This window comes from Juglans regia, chromosome 14, assembly GCF_001411555.2.
Source record: "Juglans regia cultivar Chandler chromosome 14, Walnut 2.0, whole genome shotgun sequence".
Classification (NCBI taxonomy): domain Eukaryota; kingdom Viridiplantae; phylum Streptophyta; class Magnoliopsida; order Fagales; family Juglandaceae; genus Juglans; species Juglans regia.
This window is the reverse complement of record NC_049914.1, coordinates 9,063,640-9,081,178: the sequence shown is the minus strand read 5'-3', so window position 1 is coordinate 9,081,178 and position 17,539 is coordinate 9,063,640. Positions and strand designations below refer to the sequence as shown.

Below are 17,539 nucleotides of genomic sequence, written 5' to 3'. Positions count from 1 at the left end.
TGTTTATTATATTTTATATTAAAATTTGAAAAAATTGTAATGATGAGTTGAGATGAGTTGAGAGTAGTTAAGGAACCAAACGAAGCAATATAGAGCAAGATAAGAATTGCTGCTTCGTGCATGGAAGTAGACTGGAAAAACTGCCACAAATTTCTGCAATGCATTTCATAATTTACCAAACATTCAACCAGTACGCCATGTTAGATTGGCTCATATAAATATGTAATCGACAGAATTAAACAATTATATGATTTAAGATAAAAGATTCCCATCTCATTTGTTTATACTGCACCGTACGTGTCAGTCTAAGCCTAAGCTAAGAATACCAATATCCTTATTCCTTGTCTTTCATCAACCAATGGAAACCCAGCTGGGACTAGAATTCGGGATATACCATTGTTGCATACTGTTGCAGACGAGCATCTTTTGATTATCTGTTCTTTTCTTTTATTTATTTTTCTTATTGATGGGTCCATGTGTAGTCACGCATCTTCATTCTAGTGGATTTCAACAGGAAGGAATTCGACTAGAAAATTTTTGAACACGAAGTATAAATCCAAACAAAGAAGAAGTGGCTTTTCGGCTTTAGTAGGTTGGTCTGAAAGCTGGCTTCAGCCAAAGCGGGTATGGAAAGATGAATTTTTTTCCTAGAGAGTTGAGAATTAGAATCCAACGGCTGAGAATAATAGCAGCTCTGAGCAGCCATATCTTCTCTGACCTGACTCTGTAAAGAGTGGGACCTTGCACATACATAGAGACAAGAGTATAAAGGCCAACCTCTCTCTACAACCCCCATCCCCCCCCCTCTTTACTCTCTCTCTCTAATAGCAGTCAAAGCTACGAGCTTTGGCATTAACCTTGTCAACTTGTTCTCCTTGGGGAAAGCTCTATCGGTGCTTCTCAGCCACCAGAATATTACTCAAGCCAAACCAAAAACCCAACTCTCCCTTCCCCTCCACCTCTCTCTCTCGAGCTGTACGTAAAAGTCGAGGTCGGTTTTGCTAAAAAAAGGTGGGCTTTTGAATTCTTTATGTGGTTCATGGGTTTTTGTTGTTATATATATTGAACTTTTAATTTTTTGGCGAATTAAAGTTATAATCCAAAGCAATCAATTGGAGAGAATTAACTTTCTTTGGATTTGGCCTAAGTTTATATTTTTGGGGGAAAAGTTTGGTTTTCACACTCAGATCTGCTTTGTTTTGCTGTTCCGAGTATAGTTCTTTCCAAGTTTTGTGCTGCTGAGTGTCTAAATTTCTGTGATCTGTAGGAAGGAAAATCAAAACCGCAGTTGGGTTTCATGGGGATTTGCTTGAGCGCCCAAATTAAAGCTGAGAGCCAATGTAACACAGGTGCTCAGATTTTTCATTTCCTGTATAAATGATCCATATATTTGCGTATCCATTTCATTATGGAGATGTAGCCGTGAAGTTTAAATTGATCGTGCAGAAATTTGCAGGTTTATTTTTCCTATTTTCTATTTGGGATGCTATATGGGTTTCCTTCCTGTGTCTTCAAATTTAGATTTATGGTATAATTTCTTCAATTTCTTCCCTAAAGCGCCGGGGAAATGGAGGAAGCTCTGGTTAGGTGAGCTGGGTTTGTCCTGCATCTGGGAATTCTGTTTCACTTGGGATTGTTTATTTGTTGGAAAACTTGTTTATTCGTCTTCCTGGGTAGGTTTAGTTTGTTGAGAACATCGGCCTCGTTTCTATAATATGCTGACAAGTATCCGCCGAATATGGATATCCTCAGTTCTCTTTTCATCTTGCTTTATTTGGCTTGCTAATCATTCTTCCGGAAAGCAAGGGAGTAGTGATTTTATGTTTTTGCGGATATGCTCCCAGTAAGTAAGGGAAAACTTACCATTCCCGTAATAGCCTTTTTCTTGTTTTCCTGGCAACCAATTAAATGTGATGTCTTTGCTGAGATACCTGACATAAAGGTGTTTTCTGTGCATATCTACTGGTTTTAGATTACACTTCTATTTGGTTTTTGTCTGAACAATGATAAGGATGCTACCAGAATGTGCAAAATTGTAGTGAGTTTTTTGTTGAGTCATATGTTTCTGGGTTTTTACATTTTCTTTTGTAATATCATCCTAGATACTAGGGGTCGAATTCAGTGGAATGTAGGAATTTTGTTGTGTAATGTGCTGGGAATTAATTCTTGTAGAGATTATGTATTTGCTTGTGCAGGGGCGAATTCGAAATACGTTAGCACTGATGGGAATGATTTTAGCAGTACAAGTAGCAAGGTCTCATCAGTTTCAGTGCCTCAGACCCCTCGAAGTGAGGGTGAGATCTTGCAGTCAACCAATGTGAAGAGCTTTAGTTTTTCCGAACTCAAAATGTCCACCAGGAATTTCCGTCCTGATAGTGTGTTAGGAGAAGGTGGTTTTGGTTCGGTTTTTAAGGGATGGATTGATCAGCATACATTTGCTGCAAGCAAGCCTGGGACTGGCATGATTATAGCTGTGAAAAGGCTAAATCAAGAAAGTTTCCAAGGTCACAGGGAGTGGTTGGTGAGTCGAGTCTTACCTTACAATTCTCTTTAGATATTGAGAATTGGCTCATTATCATTACTGTTGTTTATATGGCCAACTGGTTAAGCATTTAACTCAGATAGTGTAGGGCACATGAGAATTTATATGCTGGTGCCTTTGGATGTAAACTAGTGGTCTTATTGGATGAATCTTGCGTACTTGACATGCTGACTGGGGAATATTTTCAGTATTTCTTTTTATTCTTGTGGGTGTGACCTGCAAACATACCTTGTTTGAAGTGAAAATATTTATTGACTTTCGTGATTTCTCTGACCCTATAGGCAGAAGTAAATTATCTTGGACAGCTTTATCATCCGCATCTGGTAAAATTGATAGGCTATTGCTTGGAGGATGAACACCGGCTGCTGGTGTATGAGTTTATGCCTCGAGGCAGCTTGGAAAATCATTTATTCAGGAGTGAGCACCTCTATCACATCTCATAACTCGAATTTAATTGATTTGATTGTGTTATGTAATAGACAGAACTAATGATTGTGGCTGCACCAGGGGGGTCTTATTTCCAACCTCTTTCTTGGAGCCTCCGTCTGAAGGTTGCTCTTGGTGCTGCAAAGGGGCTTGCCTTCCTTCATAGTGCTGAAACAAAAGTTATATATCGGGACTTCAAGACTTCTAATATTTTGCTTGATTCAGTATGTGACTTCTGTAGTAGAGCTTCTTTACTTCTATGATATTTTCTCTTTTGATGGACTCAGGAATTTTCTTTATCTTCCTTCTTGCCAGCTTTTCTTAAAGCTTCTTTTCTGATGTAATCACAGAACTACAATGCAAAGCTTTCTGATTTTGGGTTGGCCAAGGATGGGCCGACCGGTGATAAAAGTCATGTCTCTACCAGGGTTATGGGGACCTATGGATATGCTGCTCCGGAATATCTGGCCACAGGTAATATTCATATGCATTATTTCCATGTTCTCACTGATTCAATTTCCCTGATTATTCTTTTCCTCACTGGCATTGTTTATAGATCATTCAACTAAGAGTCCTTGCTATGTTCTGTTGTTGTGCACTCTTCATGCTTAGCTCCTCAAATTATTGTTGATGAATTTATGTTCTTTTGATAATCGCTTCATTTTTTTCATCCCATTGGTAGGTCATCTTACTACCAGGAGTGATGTCTACAGCTTTGGGGTTGTCTTACTTGAAATGTTGTCTGGCCGGAGAGCAGTTGATAAGAATCGTCCAGCTGGAGAGCACAATCTGGTGGAATGGGCTAAACCCTACCTGGCAAACAAAAGAAAGATGTTTCGAATCCTAGATAATCGTCTTGAAGGGCAATATACAATGGAAGGAGCATATAAGGCAGCAACCCTTGCATTGCGATGCCTATCCATGGAAGCCAAGTTCAGGCCAACCATGGATGAGGTTGTAACAGCCTTGGAGCAGCTACAGGAAGCAAAGGACAATGGAGTCATTCAGAGCAATCCGAGTACTGGACCCAGGGTTCGAAGACGAAGTACTGGTGATACTCCACATGGAAGGAGCCCTGCTGCTTACCCTCGGCCCTCTGCCTCCCCTCTTTATGCATGACAATGCAATGGCAGAACTTAACAAAGCTGCTTCTGGTTCTACTAAAACTACCATGGCAACGTGGGTTTGGTGAGAATCTCATGATCTGGAGCATATACATATATTGGTCTAATAACTGTACAGATCATATTTCAGCTAATATAGTAGGAAGATCAACCTTTCGTTGATGGGAAAAATCTTCTGTTGACAGTTTCCTGGTGCACTTGTAACATGAATGCCACGATGTTTTGTCTTACAAATATGTCTGTAACTTTGGAAAGTAGGGAAGCAAGTGCTGTTGTATGGCGACTATGGGCACCTGTTCTTTTTTCTTTCAGCCTGGGGTCCTTTTTCTTTCAGCTTGGGGTGGTATATTTTCCATTTGTTTTACATTTTAGGTTGGTATGTCTGCCCTAAGTTTGATGTAATATCTTATTTCTGTTCTTATTCAAAGAAGGAAAAGAGAAGAATTTCAGCTGTTGATTTGAGATTATGTCTGTGATCATGGAGCAGTTGTTATTTTATTCTGAGCAAACAACTGTAAATAACAAAGACAGAAAAGGCGATGAAAGAGAAATTATTAAGTAATGCAAAGTTATAGTCATGTAGATTGATGGTGTCCAACTCCACCATGCTAAATCAGAAAAAGTATGTACAAATAAAGAGCAGAAGATTAGTGAGGCACACGTGGATGCATCATGCATATCCTTTCTTTGCTTTCAGTCCATGTAACTTTTGAGCTTTTGACTCCGTGTGAAGCTAAAAAGTGAAAAAGGAAAGAAAAAAGAAAATAAAGGTGGGGGAAGACTTTCCAGGTATCAGAAGGGTCCAAAGAACCATTTGTTTCCTCATGTGGGGGGGGCATCTACTTTTGGAATACAGATACAGCCACCCACCCAACTGGCTTCTGCCACTCTCCAAGGACCAAGAGGAACTACTGCTTAAGCTTAAAGCTTGTCTGACAGCCTGAACTTCAACGATATCTTTAGAGATTGTGCAGGGGTTAAAACCTGGCTATTTGGCAATTATTAAGGTTGTTCTATTTGTGATTTCTTCTCTTTACGGAAAATAGTTGGATATTATATAAAAATAAACTCATGAACTGATGTGTCTTGATGTGATATGTCAGATTGTAAAGTTAATTTTATTGTAAAGTAGATCTAACGGATCTCATGAAGTCACGTCAGTATGTGAGTTTACTTTTGTATAATCTCTGTGTTTGTAACGTACCAAAACTGGGAAAAATAAAAATGGCTTGAAATTATATATTAAGCTAAAGAGAAACGCTTCTAAGCGGTCGGTCTACTTTTTCCCAAATAACAGGCCTCCACTCACATACTGCCACCTCAAAAATTATACCAAATTTAATTGAAAAAATCTAAATCACACTACTATTTGTAGAGTCCCCAGCACACTCAACGTGCTGGGTGAAAAAAAAAAAAAAAAAAATCTTCACAGTGTGCTGCGGCTTCCGGCTGCTCCCAAGCATTTATCAATTTAATTTACACTCGTTCACATGGGATAGACAAGGTCAACAATAGGAAAGTTGAAGAAAGGAAACCCGCTGCACGAATACCATCTCACCCACACAGATTTCTCAGCTCTGATGCTTATCTATGTTTTTGGATGATTTTGTTACCTTTAAATGCGCCGTTTGGATGCTGAGAAAATGTCGTTTCTGTTTGGATGCTAAGAAAATTTATTTTTGTTTGGATGTTAAGAAAATATATTGTTGTTTGGATGGTGAGAAAATGTGGGATCCTACTTTTTCTTCTTTTTGGTTCTCAAAATTTGCCCTTGTCCCTTGCTCACTCCTTGTAGATCTCAAATAAATAAAGAATAGCCCACAAAGCGAGAACACGTGAAATAAAAATCTATAGAGCACTGGAAATGATGAAATCTTTGTAAAAATAAATGATATTGAACCATTTTTTTTCTTGCCATCTCTATTGGGTATTTGTAGTTTATTGTATTATTTTAATATTTAGGTTTTGTGTTGTTTGGATTAAGCATTACTTTGTACTGATTTGAAGATGAAGTGATTGAAAGAAAGTTAGTGTAAGTTGGGACTCTGAGCAAGGTACTTGATGAATGATTTGAAGCAAAATTTAGTACCGAATGAAAGTTGAAGAAGAAATAGTGGTGGGGAAGAAGAAGGTAAAAGGGAAAGATGAAGGGGAAGAACTGTTCGGAAAATGGGAAGATGAAGAAGGCGGATACAGGTTGATCAGGTTCCTTGTAGCGCATCACAAGATTGTTGTGGTAGATAACCTACGTGCTAGTACATTATTGGTGGGTTGTTATTTGGGAAATATAAGTCCGACCGGTCTACAGGATTTCTCTAAGTTAAATTCAATTAGACTCAATATAATGAATTTCATCGATTTGTAAAATGCATAAAACTGAATTTTAAATCTATGTATGACCTAGTTTGGAATTTGGATTGCGGCGAAGTGCGCCTAGATTGTTAGAACTTTTCTCCTTTTATTTCTACATTGATTCAATATGGAAGATATCAAATCACACTCTCAAAATTTTCTTAAATAAATAAATATCTGTGGGTTCAATTGGAAAAACATAATAGTAACAAAAATTTAAACAAATAGATCGAGTCTTATAATTTGCATGTATTTTGAGACAACCTAAACAAGAATGCATCTATTGCAGGCTGGAAGGAAGCAATATTAACACAGCTCGTCTATCTACATGTCACTCCAACATATATTTTTCTCAAGAAATTATATTTGTAGTTTCGAAGTGTGCAGTTTTTACATACTCCATTTACTTCAACATATATTTTTCTCGATAAATGATATTTGTAGTTTTTAAGTGTGCAGTTTCTATGTACTCCCTTTATAAAAAGTGAATATATCTAAAATCTACTAAAAAAAAATATATTTTTTTAATGAAGACTCATTTTTTTGAACTCATTTTTTTCAAATGAAATAGACGAAGACTGCACACGTATAGCATTCCCATTCTTCTCAGTTATGGTCTTTTACACCAGGCGCTGTCATTTCTATCACCCCCACATGTCCACCAAAATCCTCCACAAGTTGTCTACATGATTGTTGAAGATATTTAGATTAAAGAATTATAAGAAATCTTAATCTGTCATAATTAATGTTAGGACGAGTTTGGTAGGGTTATGGAGTTGAAAAACTTGAAAGCCATTGACAAAGCCCAACCCCATACATCCAGTTTAGGACTTCTACGTCAAATTCAAATTATGCCTGTAAACCGGATGGGTGGTGTTCTTTGAAATTTAAAGTTCTGTTACATTGCTTAGCACCTCCAAAATGAAAAATATGGCCATGGGACACGGTCAAAATGCGTTTAGACAGCATATTCATTCATGCCAAATCTAAGGCAAAAACAGATATGATGAAGAAAAATAACTTAGGCCTTAGCATATTCAGATATAATAAAAAGAGTAATGGTATACACCACACTTTCATCCTATTTTGATCATACTAAGTAGTATGTAGCACATTCATTACCATTAGATGATGAAGAAGAATGCAATAAATGATCATTTAATGGTGATAAATGTGCTACATCATACTTGGTGGGATGAAAGTGAGATGGTTATAAGGTGTATAGAATTTTTCTAATAAAAAAGGATGCTTCACAAATGCAGCCTTCCTTGCAAGCAATATTTACAACTATACTCCAAGCAAAAGGAGAGAGAAAGCATAAGCTCCATATGTTTCCAGGATTCGCAGACATATCTATCTTCATCTACTGTCCATCCCAGAATTGGGGGTTTCTCTTTACAGCAGAGGTTGACTACTTATCACCAAGTTCTTACCAATCCAGGTGTCCAATTTCTCCAATCTAATTTACCAAATGATTTGTTTTTCAAATTGACCATTTCTCTAATGTCAAACACCTTCTTCAGATAATTGTTCCCCTGCTTAGTGGTCACAGGCTCAGGTTCGTTCTCGATCTCCCCCGTGATTTCTTCCCTAAATTCTTCATTTCCATTGACAAGCTGAGGGGCATCTTCATCTTGAGATATCATCTCGCTAATGATGTTTCCCAGTATCTCAACGACCTCACTCATTTTAGGACGGCATTTTGGCTGTTTCATCAGACACTTGTTTGCCAGAGATGCAAGTTTCTGAGCTGATTTAATGCAATACTGTCCTTCGATTCGAGGGTCTACAATAAGGTGAAATTTCTTTGAGTCCGACACGTATGGTCTTACCCATTCCAACAGTTTCTGCTCGCTTCGGGGAAGGTTTCTTTCCACTGCTCGTCTCCCCGTGATAAGCTCATAGACTACCACCCCAAAGCTCCAAACATCACTTTTAGCAGTAAGCCTGCCGGTCTGAACATACTCTGGAGCGGCATAACCTACTGTCCCTACAACCTTATAAAGAAAAATGGCATGTAAGAATATGTTCAATATATCCGAGTTGATTATGTGCACAAGAGTTACTTAAAGCCCATAATTCAAAGTAGTGGCAATCAGTACATTCACATAAGCTCCAAACCTCACTCAGAATCATCTTTTATAGAAGGTGAAGAGTTCAGATAATCGTAAAAACATAATCCATTGAACTTGCACCCAACAACTTACTGTTGTTGAAACGTGGCTTAGTCCTTCACAAGGTCCCTGCCTAGCCAGTCCAAAGTCCGAGAGCTTGGCATTGAAATCCTCGTCTAGCAAAATGTTTGACGTTTTGAAATCTCGAAATATTAGCTGCATGAATTATGGAACAGATCAAAATCATGTGGACCAGCATTAATGTGAAAAAGTAAAATAGTCACCACAAAATCAGGCTGCAGCTTTTGTCTTTTTTTTTTTCAAAAAGTAAAAGATATGTGTATCATCATCCACCTTTTCATTTTTTCTGCAAATATAATGCAAATAAAAGGCAGGTAAATCTCAGTAAAAATAAGTAGCAAAAAAGCCGTGCCGATGAGTTTGTTCAAGCTTTTGCACTCAATTTATGCATTGTCTACTGTCTAGAATAAAGGGACATTCACGCAATCACTCGAGACATAAAGAAATTTTGGGCAAAACTAAGGAAAGAGGCACAAGTAAACAAGAACCCTTGCTTGCTTGTAGACACTTATAGATCATGATTGCAATGTTCCCAAGTGTAGAAGAATAATGTACCTGAAAATCCATTTCTTCATGAAGGTACGCCAAACCACGGGCTGCATCCTGAGCAATTTTTAACCTTGTAATCCATGGGAGAGGAGAAGGTACTCGAGCCAATAGATGGTCCTCCAAGCTTTTTTTACGCATAAGCTCATAGACAAGAAGTCTCTGAATCCCTCTCTCATCATCTTCTGCACAATATCCTACTAACTTGACGAGATTTGGGTGCTTGACCACACCCAGAAAGTTCACTTCATTAATCCATTCCTTATGCCCCTGAATACTTGAACAAAAAAGAGAAAAGTACAATAAGATGACCTTAGTCCTTAGAGAATCAACCCTTGTTTACTATAGGTTTCCAGGGGCTTATAATGATCCTCGGAGAAATTTTTCAATCTTAATTATCTCATTATTTCTAATAGCAAGCAGCACCGATACAACGGTTTCTACTCTCAAAATACGACAAATCATACTGTTTCTTTGACACTAAACAAGCCAGATCATATCTTAAGGCGATAAGCAGTAATTCTTCAACTTTACAAAGTAAAACGTGAATGGTAGAAATCGCATTATCACCGCGCAGCAAGCATATCAATGTGGCTAATCCTATATAGCTGGGGTAAAGCTTTGTTTTATCAGTTATATTCTTCTGAATTACGACTCGACCGTATACACAACTAAGAGGCTAACACCCTCGTTTTGTATTACAACCTTGGCATAATGACAAACTGAACTAACCCATCTAATAAAAATAAAGAATCAATATCCAAATTCGCCTCTTACAGGCATTCAAAGCCATCATCAAAATCATCCATGAAAAATGTATGCATACTCCATGCATAAGAAATGAAGAGGGGGCATGCCTGGAGACCATTACGATTCAACTGCTTGATCGCAACCTCCATTTTCGAAGCCGGAGCATCAGTCCCGTCGCCAGGAACCGTAACGACTCCTCTGTAAACGCACCCAAACCCTCCCTCCCCAATTAGCAAGGCCCTGCTGAAGCCTCTGGTGGCAGATTTAAGCTCGGAGAAGGTGAACACGCGAAGATCGTTGGATCGTCGCTGAGTCAGGAAGTCGAGGAAGCCAGCCGAGTCGGAGAAGTCCCTGTTGTCGAGCGTGCTGGACGTGGATGCGACGCTGAGAGAGCGGGCCCAAGACACCTTGGACGCGGCCCGGGAAACGACGCCATAGACGCCGTAGTTGTCGTCGTCGCCGTCGTCGCGCCTCTCTTCGCCGTTGGTGAAGTGGAAGCACTTCATGAGTTTTGGGTGAAATCCAAATGAAGGAACTTTAGGAATCGCAGAGAGCGCTTATATCGAGAAAGAGTCAAAAGGCTACGAGGGGAAGAGGGTCTGGTTTCGGATTGGTCAGCGGTGGCGGTCCACGGATCAGACTACTTGCCTTGGGGGAACGTGGTTCGATTCAGTATTTTTTTTCTTTATTTTAAATAGAATTAGGCGGCTTTTGTTTCGCATTAGTTGGGCAGAACCGCAGAAAGGATGCATTATTTCTTTATAATTTATTATCTAAACCTTTTTATATAAAAGTAATATAGTTTTAAGGCATTTTTTAAAAATATAGATGTGAATTTTATTACATTAAGAAAATAATTTTAACCTAAACATGTGAGTTTTATTTTATTAAAAATAAATCGCTTAAAAATGTTTTTATAATAATAACAAATATTGAAGTTTTAATTTTTCTCTATAGTTATAAAAGAATCTTAGTTATATTATGTCTTGATTTATAAAAAGATATATATTAGAATAAAAAAAATTAAAAAAAATCTAAAGGTGAAAGCCCAAAAATACCCCCACATGTGATGTTGGCATGTTGCAATGGAAAGCAGGGGTCAGAGACTCTTGAGGCTGATCAGATCACGAGGGAACTGCAGACTGCAGAGTGTGACTGCAGCAGCAGCAGTGCCTGGTTGAAGTGTCCGTATAAACATTGGAGAAAGCACACCATTGTGGGGCCCTCCCTCCTGTTAGTTGAGGGGCTTAAGAGGGATTTTATCTCTTTGTTCGGATATGCGGTTTTTTTTTTTATCTCTCTTCTTCCTTCATAAACGGCCTGCAATTTTTTTATTGCCCCAACGGCAACAACTAATTAATCTAGTACGATCGACTAATTGTCAAATAAAACATTAAGATTCAATGATTTGGACCGCCAAAACCGATGTTTTTTTTATTTAAATGAATGGGTTGTTCGAAGAGGCATCAGTTGGGCTCGAAGTTATAGCAAAATAAGTATAAAAGTTTAGATAAAAATAAATTTATAAAATAATGTGATTTTGTGTAATTTATTAAATTTATTTTATAATAAAAATAACTTTATAATCTGATTTATCATATCAAATTACGTCATTTTATGAATTTATTTTTATATATTTTTTTTATAGTTAAAGTATTTCTCTATAACAAAGTGTTGTAATGAAGCGGATTGAGTTAAAGTCGTTTGATGAGAAACTCCCTATCAATATTTTCATATTGATGTCCCCAACTGTTAATTCACAGGGTACATAGAGTTTGTTGATCTTCTTAGGCAACAAATGGGCACCAACATCTGCCGCTCGTAGAGAACGTGGACACTATCTCATAATCATTTGCATTAAAGTAGTGCGTGAAGATCACGAGCAATTGTGATGAGTAGAATACGACATATCTAAGTACTCAAAATTAGTAAAATGATGAGAAAGAGTGAATAATTAAGAGGAAAAAAAGAAAAAAAAATGAATAAAGAGAGCGATCAAAGCATAGAATAATGGTGATGGATGAAGAGTCAAAGTTGAATCAAAAGAAGTAAAAACAGAGAATCAAAAACTGAAAAAAGGGAGAAAGGGATTAGAATTAAGGAGATGAGAACGGGAGAGTAGAGGGAGAGGTAACTTAATTTGAATAGTAATTCCATAGTTATTTGTTGGTCTTTTCTTTTTGTTTCTTTTAATTCATTTTAGAAAAAAAAATCATTTTGCTCTTCAAAATTCATATCTAATTTTAATTTATAATGTGATACCTAAACTATTAAAGCTCATACAATGCTTTTTTTTATCATTATTTTGGAGTGTTCTTTAATTTCAGTCTTGTATCGAAAAATAAAACGACTGAAATAAAAAAAACACTCTAAAATAATGGAGAAAAAAAAAGTAAATAAAATCCAGAAGATAGACATGATAGTTATGATCAAGAGTGATGTTAAATACAGTTAGATTGTGCAAGCGCCGCGTACTCCTTTTGAAAAAGAGTAAAATTCACTATTAAAAAATTAATTTTTTCATGTGAGTCACATATTAATTAACTCATTTTTAAAAAAAAAATATACACGATGCTTGCACACTCAATAATATATGGTACTAGATGCTTGCGGAAAGTGTATGCATAATTGAGTAACCAAGGGAGGCTAGTTGTAAATTTGTAATTCACAATTGCACGTTACTAATGAAAGGGTTCAAAGCTTGAGATTCACGTACATTATTTATAACTTGAATCATAATATTAATTAATTAGAAGTTTCGGCGATTACAAGTTTTCTAACCAAAAGCATTTGCCGGTGGTTACAACTACATGCATTTATATCGATGAAAAGTAGTACGTATGTTAGCAAACATCATATACTCTTCCTTCTAATACAAGCAATTCCTCGTATTGGGTTTATCAACTTTATCAAATTAAAGCAGCTTCAATCTGAAAATGATGGATCCATGGCGCCATTGCCAACAACGAGTTTTTGGAAGCATGCACTTCCCCCATCCAATATCCATGGTTGTACTAGTCAAATAACTTCATAATTATACCAACACTTGTGTTTTTCTTATGATCAATACGATCGATACGTACTGGTACTGGGGATAATAGTATATATCCCGCCAGCATGGGTATCTAATTTGCAAGACCTGTTGATCTGTAGGTGTAAACTTCTCGCGAGGTAAATCTCATCGGGTATTCATTGCATTGTAAGATTCTTTGCGTGTTACTAATTAGTTTCAACCCTACCTCGCCTTGTATCATGTGATCTTCTCATGAACCGCGTCCTCGCTCGCCCGTGACACATGCATATTGTACCTAACAATTAATATTTTGATTTTTTATAAATGAATTCTACTATAAATATATAGCGTATTTACGTACACATAACAACATATAAATAATAAAATTCATATATATAAGTAGTTGCCGACATATATGGATATATAGTACTTAATAATGTCCTTCATGATTATGAGTATACGACGTCTTTTCTACTCGACTCAACGTACCCATCATTTCTAGTGATATCGCTGTTTAATTATAATCATGCATGTCGAGTACTCATGATACTACTGCCTTTTCTCCAAGAATGGGTAGAGATCAATGCATGTCACTTTCTATAAAATATATAGTGCATGCATGGCAACCGATTCGAGACATATAAGCATGGGAATTGAAATCAAATAAATTAATAAATACGTACGTACATCTCTAGCTAGCTTTGATGATCTTGATCTTACATATATATGTTGATCGATATTCTTGTTTGGGTACGTTCCATATATAGATGGTACATACAACATTGTGGGACATGTCTAAGAATGTCATAACATGTTAACACAAGTATTTCAGAATTTTAAATACCTCATGTTAATACATTTTTCTGACGGGGTCGTCGAAACTCAACAATACGATTGAATGTTCGACAATGATGGCTTGGACGTTAGTACAATACTTGGATGCTCATCCATAAAATAAACGATAAATAAAGTATATAAAATATAAATAAAAAGAGAGATACATAAATTTGCGTGGTTCGACATAAAAGTCTATGTTCATAGATTTTTTGGCGGCGAAATTCACTATATTGGGTGACTTTAGGGTTCTAGGCCCGTAGATTTTAAGGGGCGAAATCCATGGGCCTTCTATAGCTCTCAATACAATAAATTAGGAAATAGGGTTCTAGAGAGATTGAATATAATGCCTCCTTTATGGAGAGAGAGTCCCCAAGATGTTAGAGAAATCTTTCCTTGTAGAGATATCCAATCCCTACGTTTTAGTGGTCCCTTTCTTTTATAAATGTCTCATTCCTTCTTCGGAGTAGCTAATTCATACTTAACTTATGTCACTTTTATCAGTCAACTTTCTTTATCTTTATCTCTTACTTTTATTTTTGGCAATGAGCTTCTACTAAGCTGGACCTTAGTTCATTTGCCAAATTCTTTTTCCAATAAAAGAATTATAAATTACGATGTGTGCGTCCATACAACTGATAAAGCATTAATTAGTTTTGTGTTTTGCAACTAATTAATAAGGGGAGAAATGGAAGCATGACTATAAAACTGGATATGTTTAAGGCCAATGATAGAATCGAGTGGCCTTTTTTAGGAGTTATGCTGAGAATGTTGGGTTTTGGGGAGAAGATAATCTGTTTGATCATGAAGTATGCATCATTAGTGAGTTATTCAGTGCTGGTCAATGGTAAGCCAGGAAAGAAAATCATACCCTCAAGAGGTATGAGACCAATGGACCCTCGATCCCCTTGCTTGATCATAATTTGTGCTAAGGACTTAGCCAACTTCTAGTAAAATCATAGCAGAATGGTAATATAAAAGGGACTACAGTGTCTAGGGGGAACTAGAATAAACTATTTTTTATTTGCTGATGATTGCGTGATATTCCACAAAGCAGGGGTGGAAGAGTGAAAAAAGATGTCTTCAATTCTTAGTGTGTATAAGAGAGCTTCTGTGCAGACTCTTAATAAACAAAAGACTTCTATCTTTTTTAGTTCCAACACAAGAGAGGAAATAAGATACCAGATCTTCAATGTGGCTGGAGCAGTAGTGTGTGATAGTTATGAAAGGTACTTGGGTTTCCTGTGGTTGTTGAAAAATTGAAATATAACACCTTTAGAAGCATTAAGGAGAGGGTGTAGCAGAAGATCCAAATTGGAAGAATAATTTCCTCTCAAAAGCTGGTAAGGAAATTCTTATTAAGGCAGTGTTATAGGCTATCCCCACATATTCAATGAGTGTTTTTTAATTACCTGAGAAGTTATGTAGAGATATTGAGGCGATGATTGCAAGGTTCTAGTGGAGTCAAAACCAAAAAGACAAAGGGATTCAGTGGAGGAGTCGAGCCAAAATGGGGACTACAAAGGCAAAGGGTGGTATGCGATACAAAGATATTGAGAGTTTTAATAAAGATATGTTAGGTAAGCAAGGGTGGAAGATGCTGTAAGAACCCCATTCACTTGCTGCCAAGGTATACAAAGAAAAATACTTCAAAAATGCCCTGCCCAGTTAATTGATGCCAAACTTGGGAATTCACCTAGCTAATATGGAGAGGTATTTGGTCTGTAATGGGGTTATTGAAAGATGGGTTAGTGTGGAGAGTGGGGAATGGACAGAAAATAAAAATTTGGGATCAAAAGTGATTGCCAACACTTACCACATATAGAGTTCAATCACCAATCAGAACTCTAAATACTGAGTCAAAAGAGTGTGAGCTAATTGATGAGGGGAGGAAACTATGAAAAGAAGATTAGTAAAAGAAATCTTCAATGAGGAAGAGGCTCATCAGATTTGTACTATTCCAATTAGTAGATTGGGGAATGAGGACAAACAAATCCCGGGTTGCACAAATAATGGTAGGTTTATAGTGAGAAGTGCCTACTATGTTGATCAACAAAAGAAAAAAGCAAGGGAGGGGGGACATCCTATGAAGGTGAAGTGGCTGAACAATGGAAACAAATATGGAGCCTTGAAGTACCAGGGTTTTCAAACACTTTTTATGGAAAACAACAAATAATATACTACCTACAAGAGTGAATTTATGTAAGAGGAAAATTCTTGATGACCCAAGGTGCCCAATATGCCAAAATGATTAGGAATCCATGATCCATGCCTTGTGGAGCTGTTCTGCTGCCTCTGATGTGTGTGCAGAAAATGCAAGCCCTGTTAACAAATGGAAAACTGGTAAAGTGAAGTTTGTACAGCTGTGGATAGAATTGTACAGAAGATTACCAAAAGCAAAATTAGAAGAGACTGTAGTGATGATGAGAAGAATATGGTCCAGAAGGAATGAATATATCCTTGAAAACAAATTTGCTAGCCCTAGCAAGATTGTACAGATTGCTATAGCAGGTTTAGAAGAACTCCATCTGGCATGCATGGGGAGTGAAGGAAGACAGAGCAACGAACATAGGGATGAGAGAAGATACCATTGGAGAAAACTAGAGGGCAGCATATGAAAATCTAATTTTGATGCAGCTTTTGATGCAAAGATGCAAAAAAATGGGAGTGAGAATTGTGGTACGAGACAACAATGGAGATGTCTTAGATTCGTTGTGTGCTCCAAGAAACTATGTTACCTCTCCCATTCTGGCTGAATGTAATGCTTTATGGAAGGCTATGGAGATGTGTATTGAGTTGGGTTTTAGAGAAGTCATTTTTGAAGGTGATGCAAAAGCAGTACTTATTGAGGCTGTTAAGTCAGAAGATGATGATGATGACTCATGGAGGGGGCAGATCATTGAGGATATCAAGCAAATAATAAGAACCAGAGCTCATTGGTCTGTAGCTTTTATACATAGAGAGGGAAAGGAAGTTGCTCACCAGCTAGCAAAAATAGCTTTGCAGAATGAAGGAGAACTATACTGGATGGAGAATGGTCCTCGGAATATATATCATTTGATTGTAAAAGTCCTTTCCTAACAGAAGGTGTTGGGGCTCTAAAAGCTTTTTTCTTTACTGCATATCTGGGATTAAAGGCATAACTCTTCTAGAGGAGCCTTGGACTACTACGGGAATGGCTGATTAATGGTATAAAACAAACAGAAGCTTCTCTCCTTTGATTCTTGGTAAGTACTGAACCATGTTAGAAGGGAGGCTTCCTGATTCTGTTTATTCAACAATTTCGTGATGAGTACTTTTTAATGAATTATACATCAATTTAGGGAATTAGAACGATTTAAGTTCACTTCTTCCGTTTAATTGTGAATTTATGATAATCGTGCGATTTTTTTTGTAAATCTAAGCTACCTTGATTATTTGACAGATAAAATGCTTCATCCTCGTAAGAATTTATTTTACAGTAAAGTAAATTATCTAACGTATCAAATCAAACTACATCAATTTATTAGATCTCTTTATAAATCCACTTGTCAATTTGATATCGTATAAAAATGTACGAAACTTTCTCGATCCATGCCAAAGTACAAAGTAAAATGAAAAAAAAAAAATTGATTTTGAGGGTATCATAAAAAACGTGGACATTTGACGTGCCTTTCTGATTTAACTCTAAGTCAGCCATGGCCATTATAAATTTCTCCGTTTTCGTCTTTTGGTTATTTTTGTTTTGTTTTGTTTTATGTCTTATTTACTCAATTTG

General features: G+C 36.9%; 2 protein-coding genes across 3 annotated transcripts; one reads left to right on the top strand and one right to left on the bottom strand.

Moving 5' to 3' along the window:
• The first annotated feature begins 590 nt into the window (after positions 1–590).
• On the top strand, positions 591–4,554 carry LOC108992974 (probable serine/threonine-protein kinase PBL9). 2 transcript variants are annotated; one of them, XM_018967711.2, is made up of 7 exons: positions 591–1,011; positions 1,268–1,349; positions 2,196–2,521; positions 2,824–2,959; positions 3,050–3,192; positions 3,319–3,442; positions 3,651–4,554. In XM_018967711.2, exons 2-7 carry the CDS (start codon positions 1,298–1,300, stop codon positions 4,085–4,087), a joined length of 1,218 nt encoding a protein of 405 aa, XP_018823256.1. In that variant the 5' UTR covers positions 591–1,011; positions 1,268–1,297; the 3' UTR covers positions 4,088–4,554. The 2 variants fall into 2 exon arrangements, with proteins under 2 accessions (XP_018823256.1, XP_018823255.1); XM_018967710.2 differs by lacking the exon at positions 591–1,011 and adding an exon at positions 1,457–1,587.
• Positions 4,555–7,448: 2,894 nt separating this feature from the next.
• On the bottom strand, positions 7,449–10,582 carry LOC108992973 (serine/threonine-protein kinase PCRK1). Its single transcript, XM_018967708.2, has 4 exons — positions 10,043–10,582; positions 9,195–9,455; positions 8,652–8,774; positions 7,449–8,441 (listed from the first exon to the last, which is right to left on the bottom strand). The coding sequence occupies exons 1-4, from the start codon at positions 10,439–10,441 to the stop codon at positions 7,863–7,865; spliced, it is 1,362 nt and encodes a 453-aa protein (XP_018823253.1). The 5' UTR covers positions 10,442–10,582; the 3' UTR covers positions 7,449–7,862.
• Positions 10,583–17,539: the final 6,957 nt, after the last annotated feature.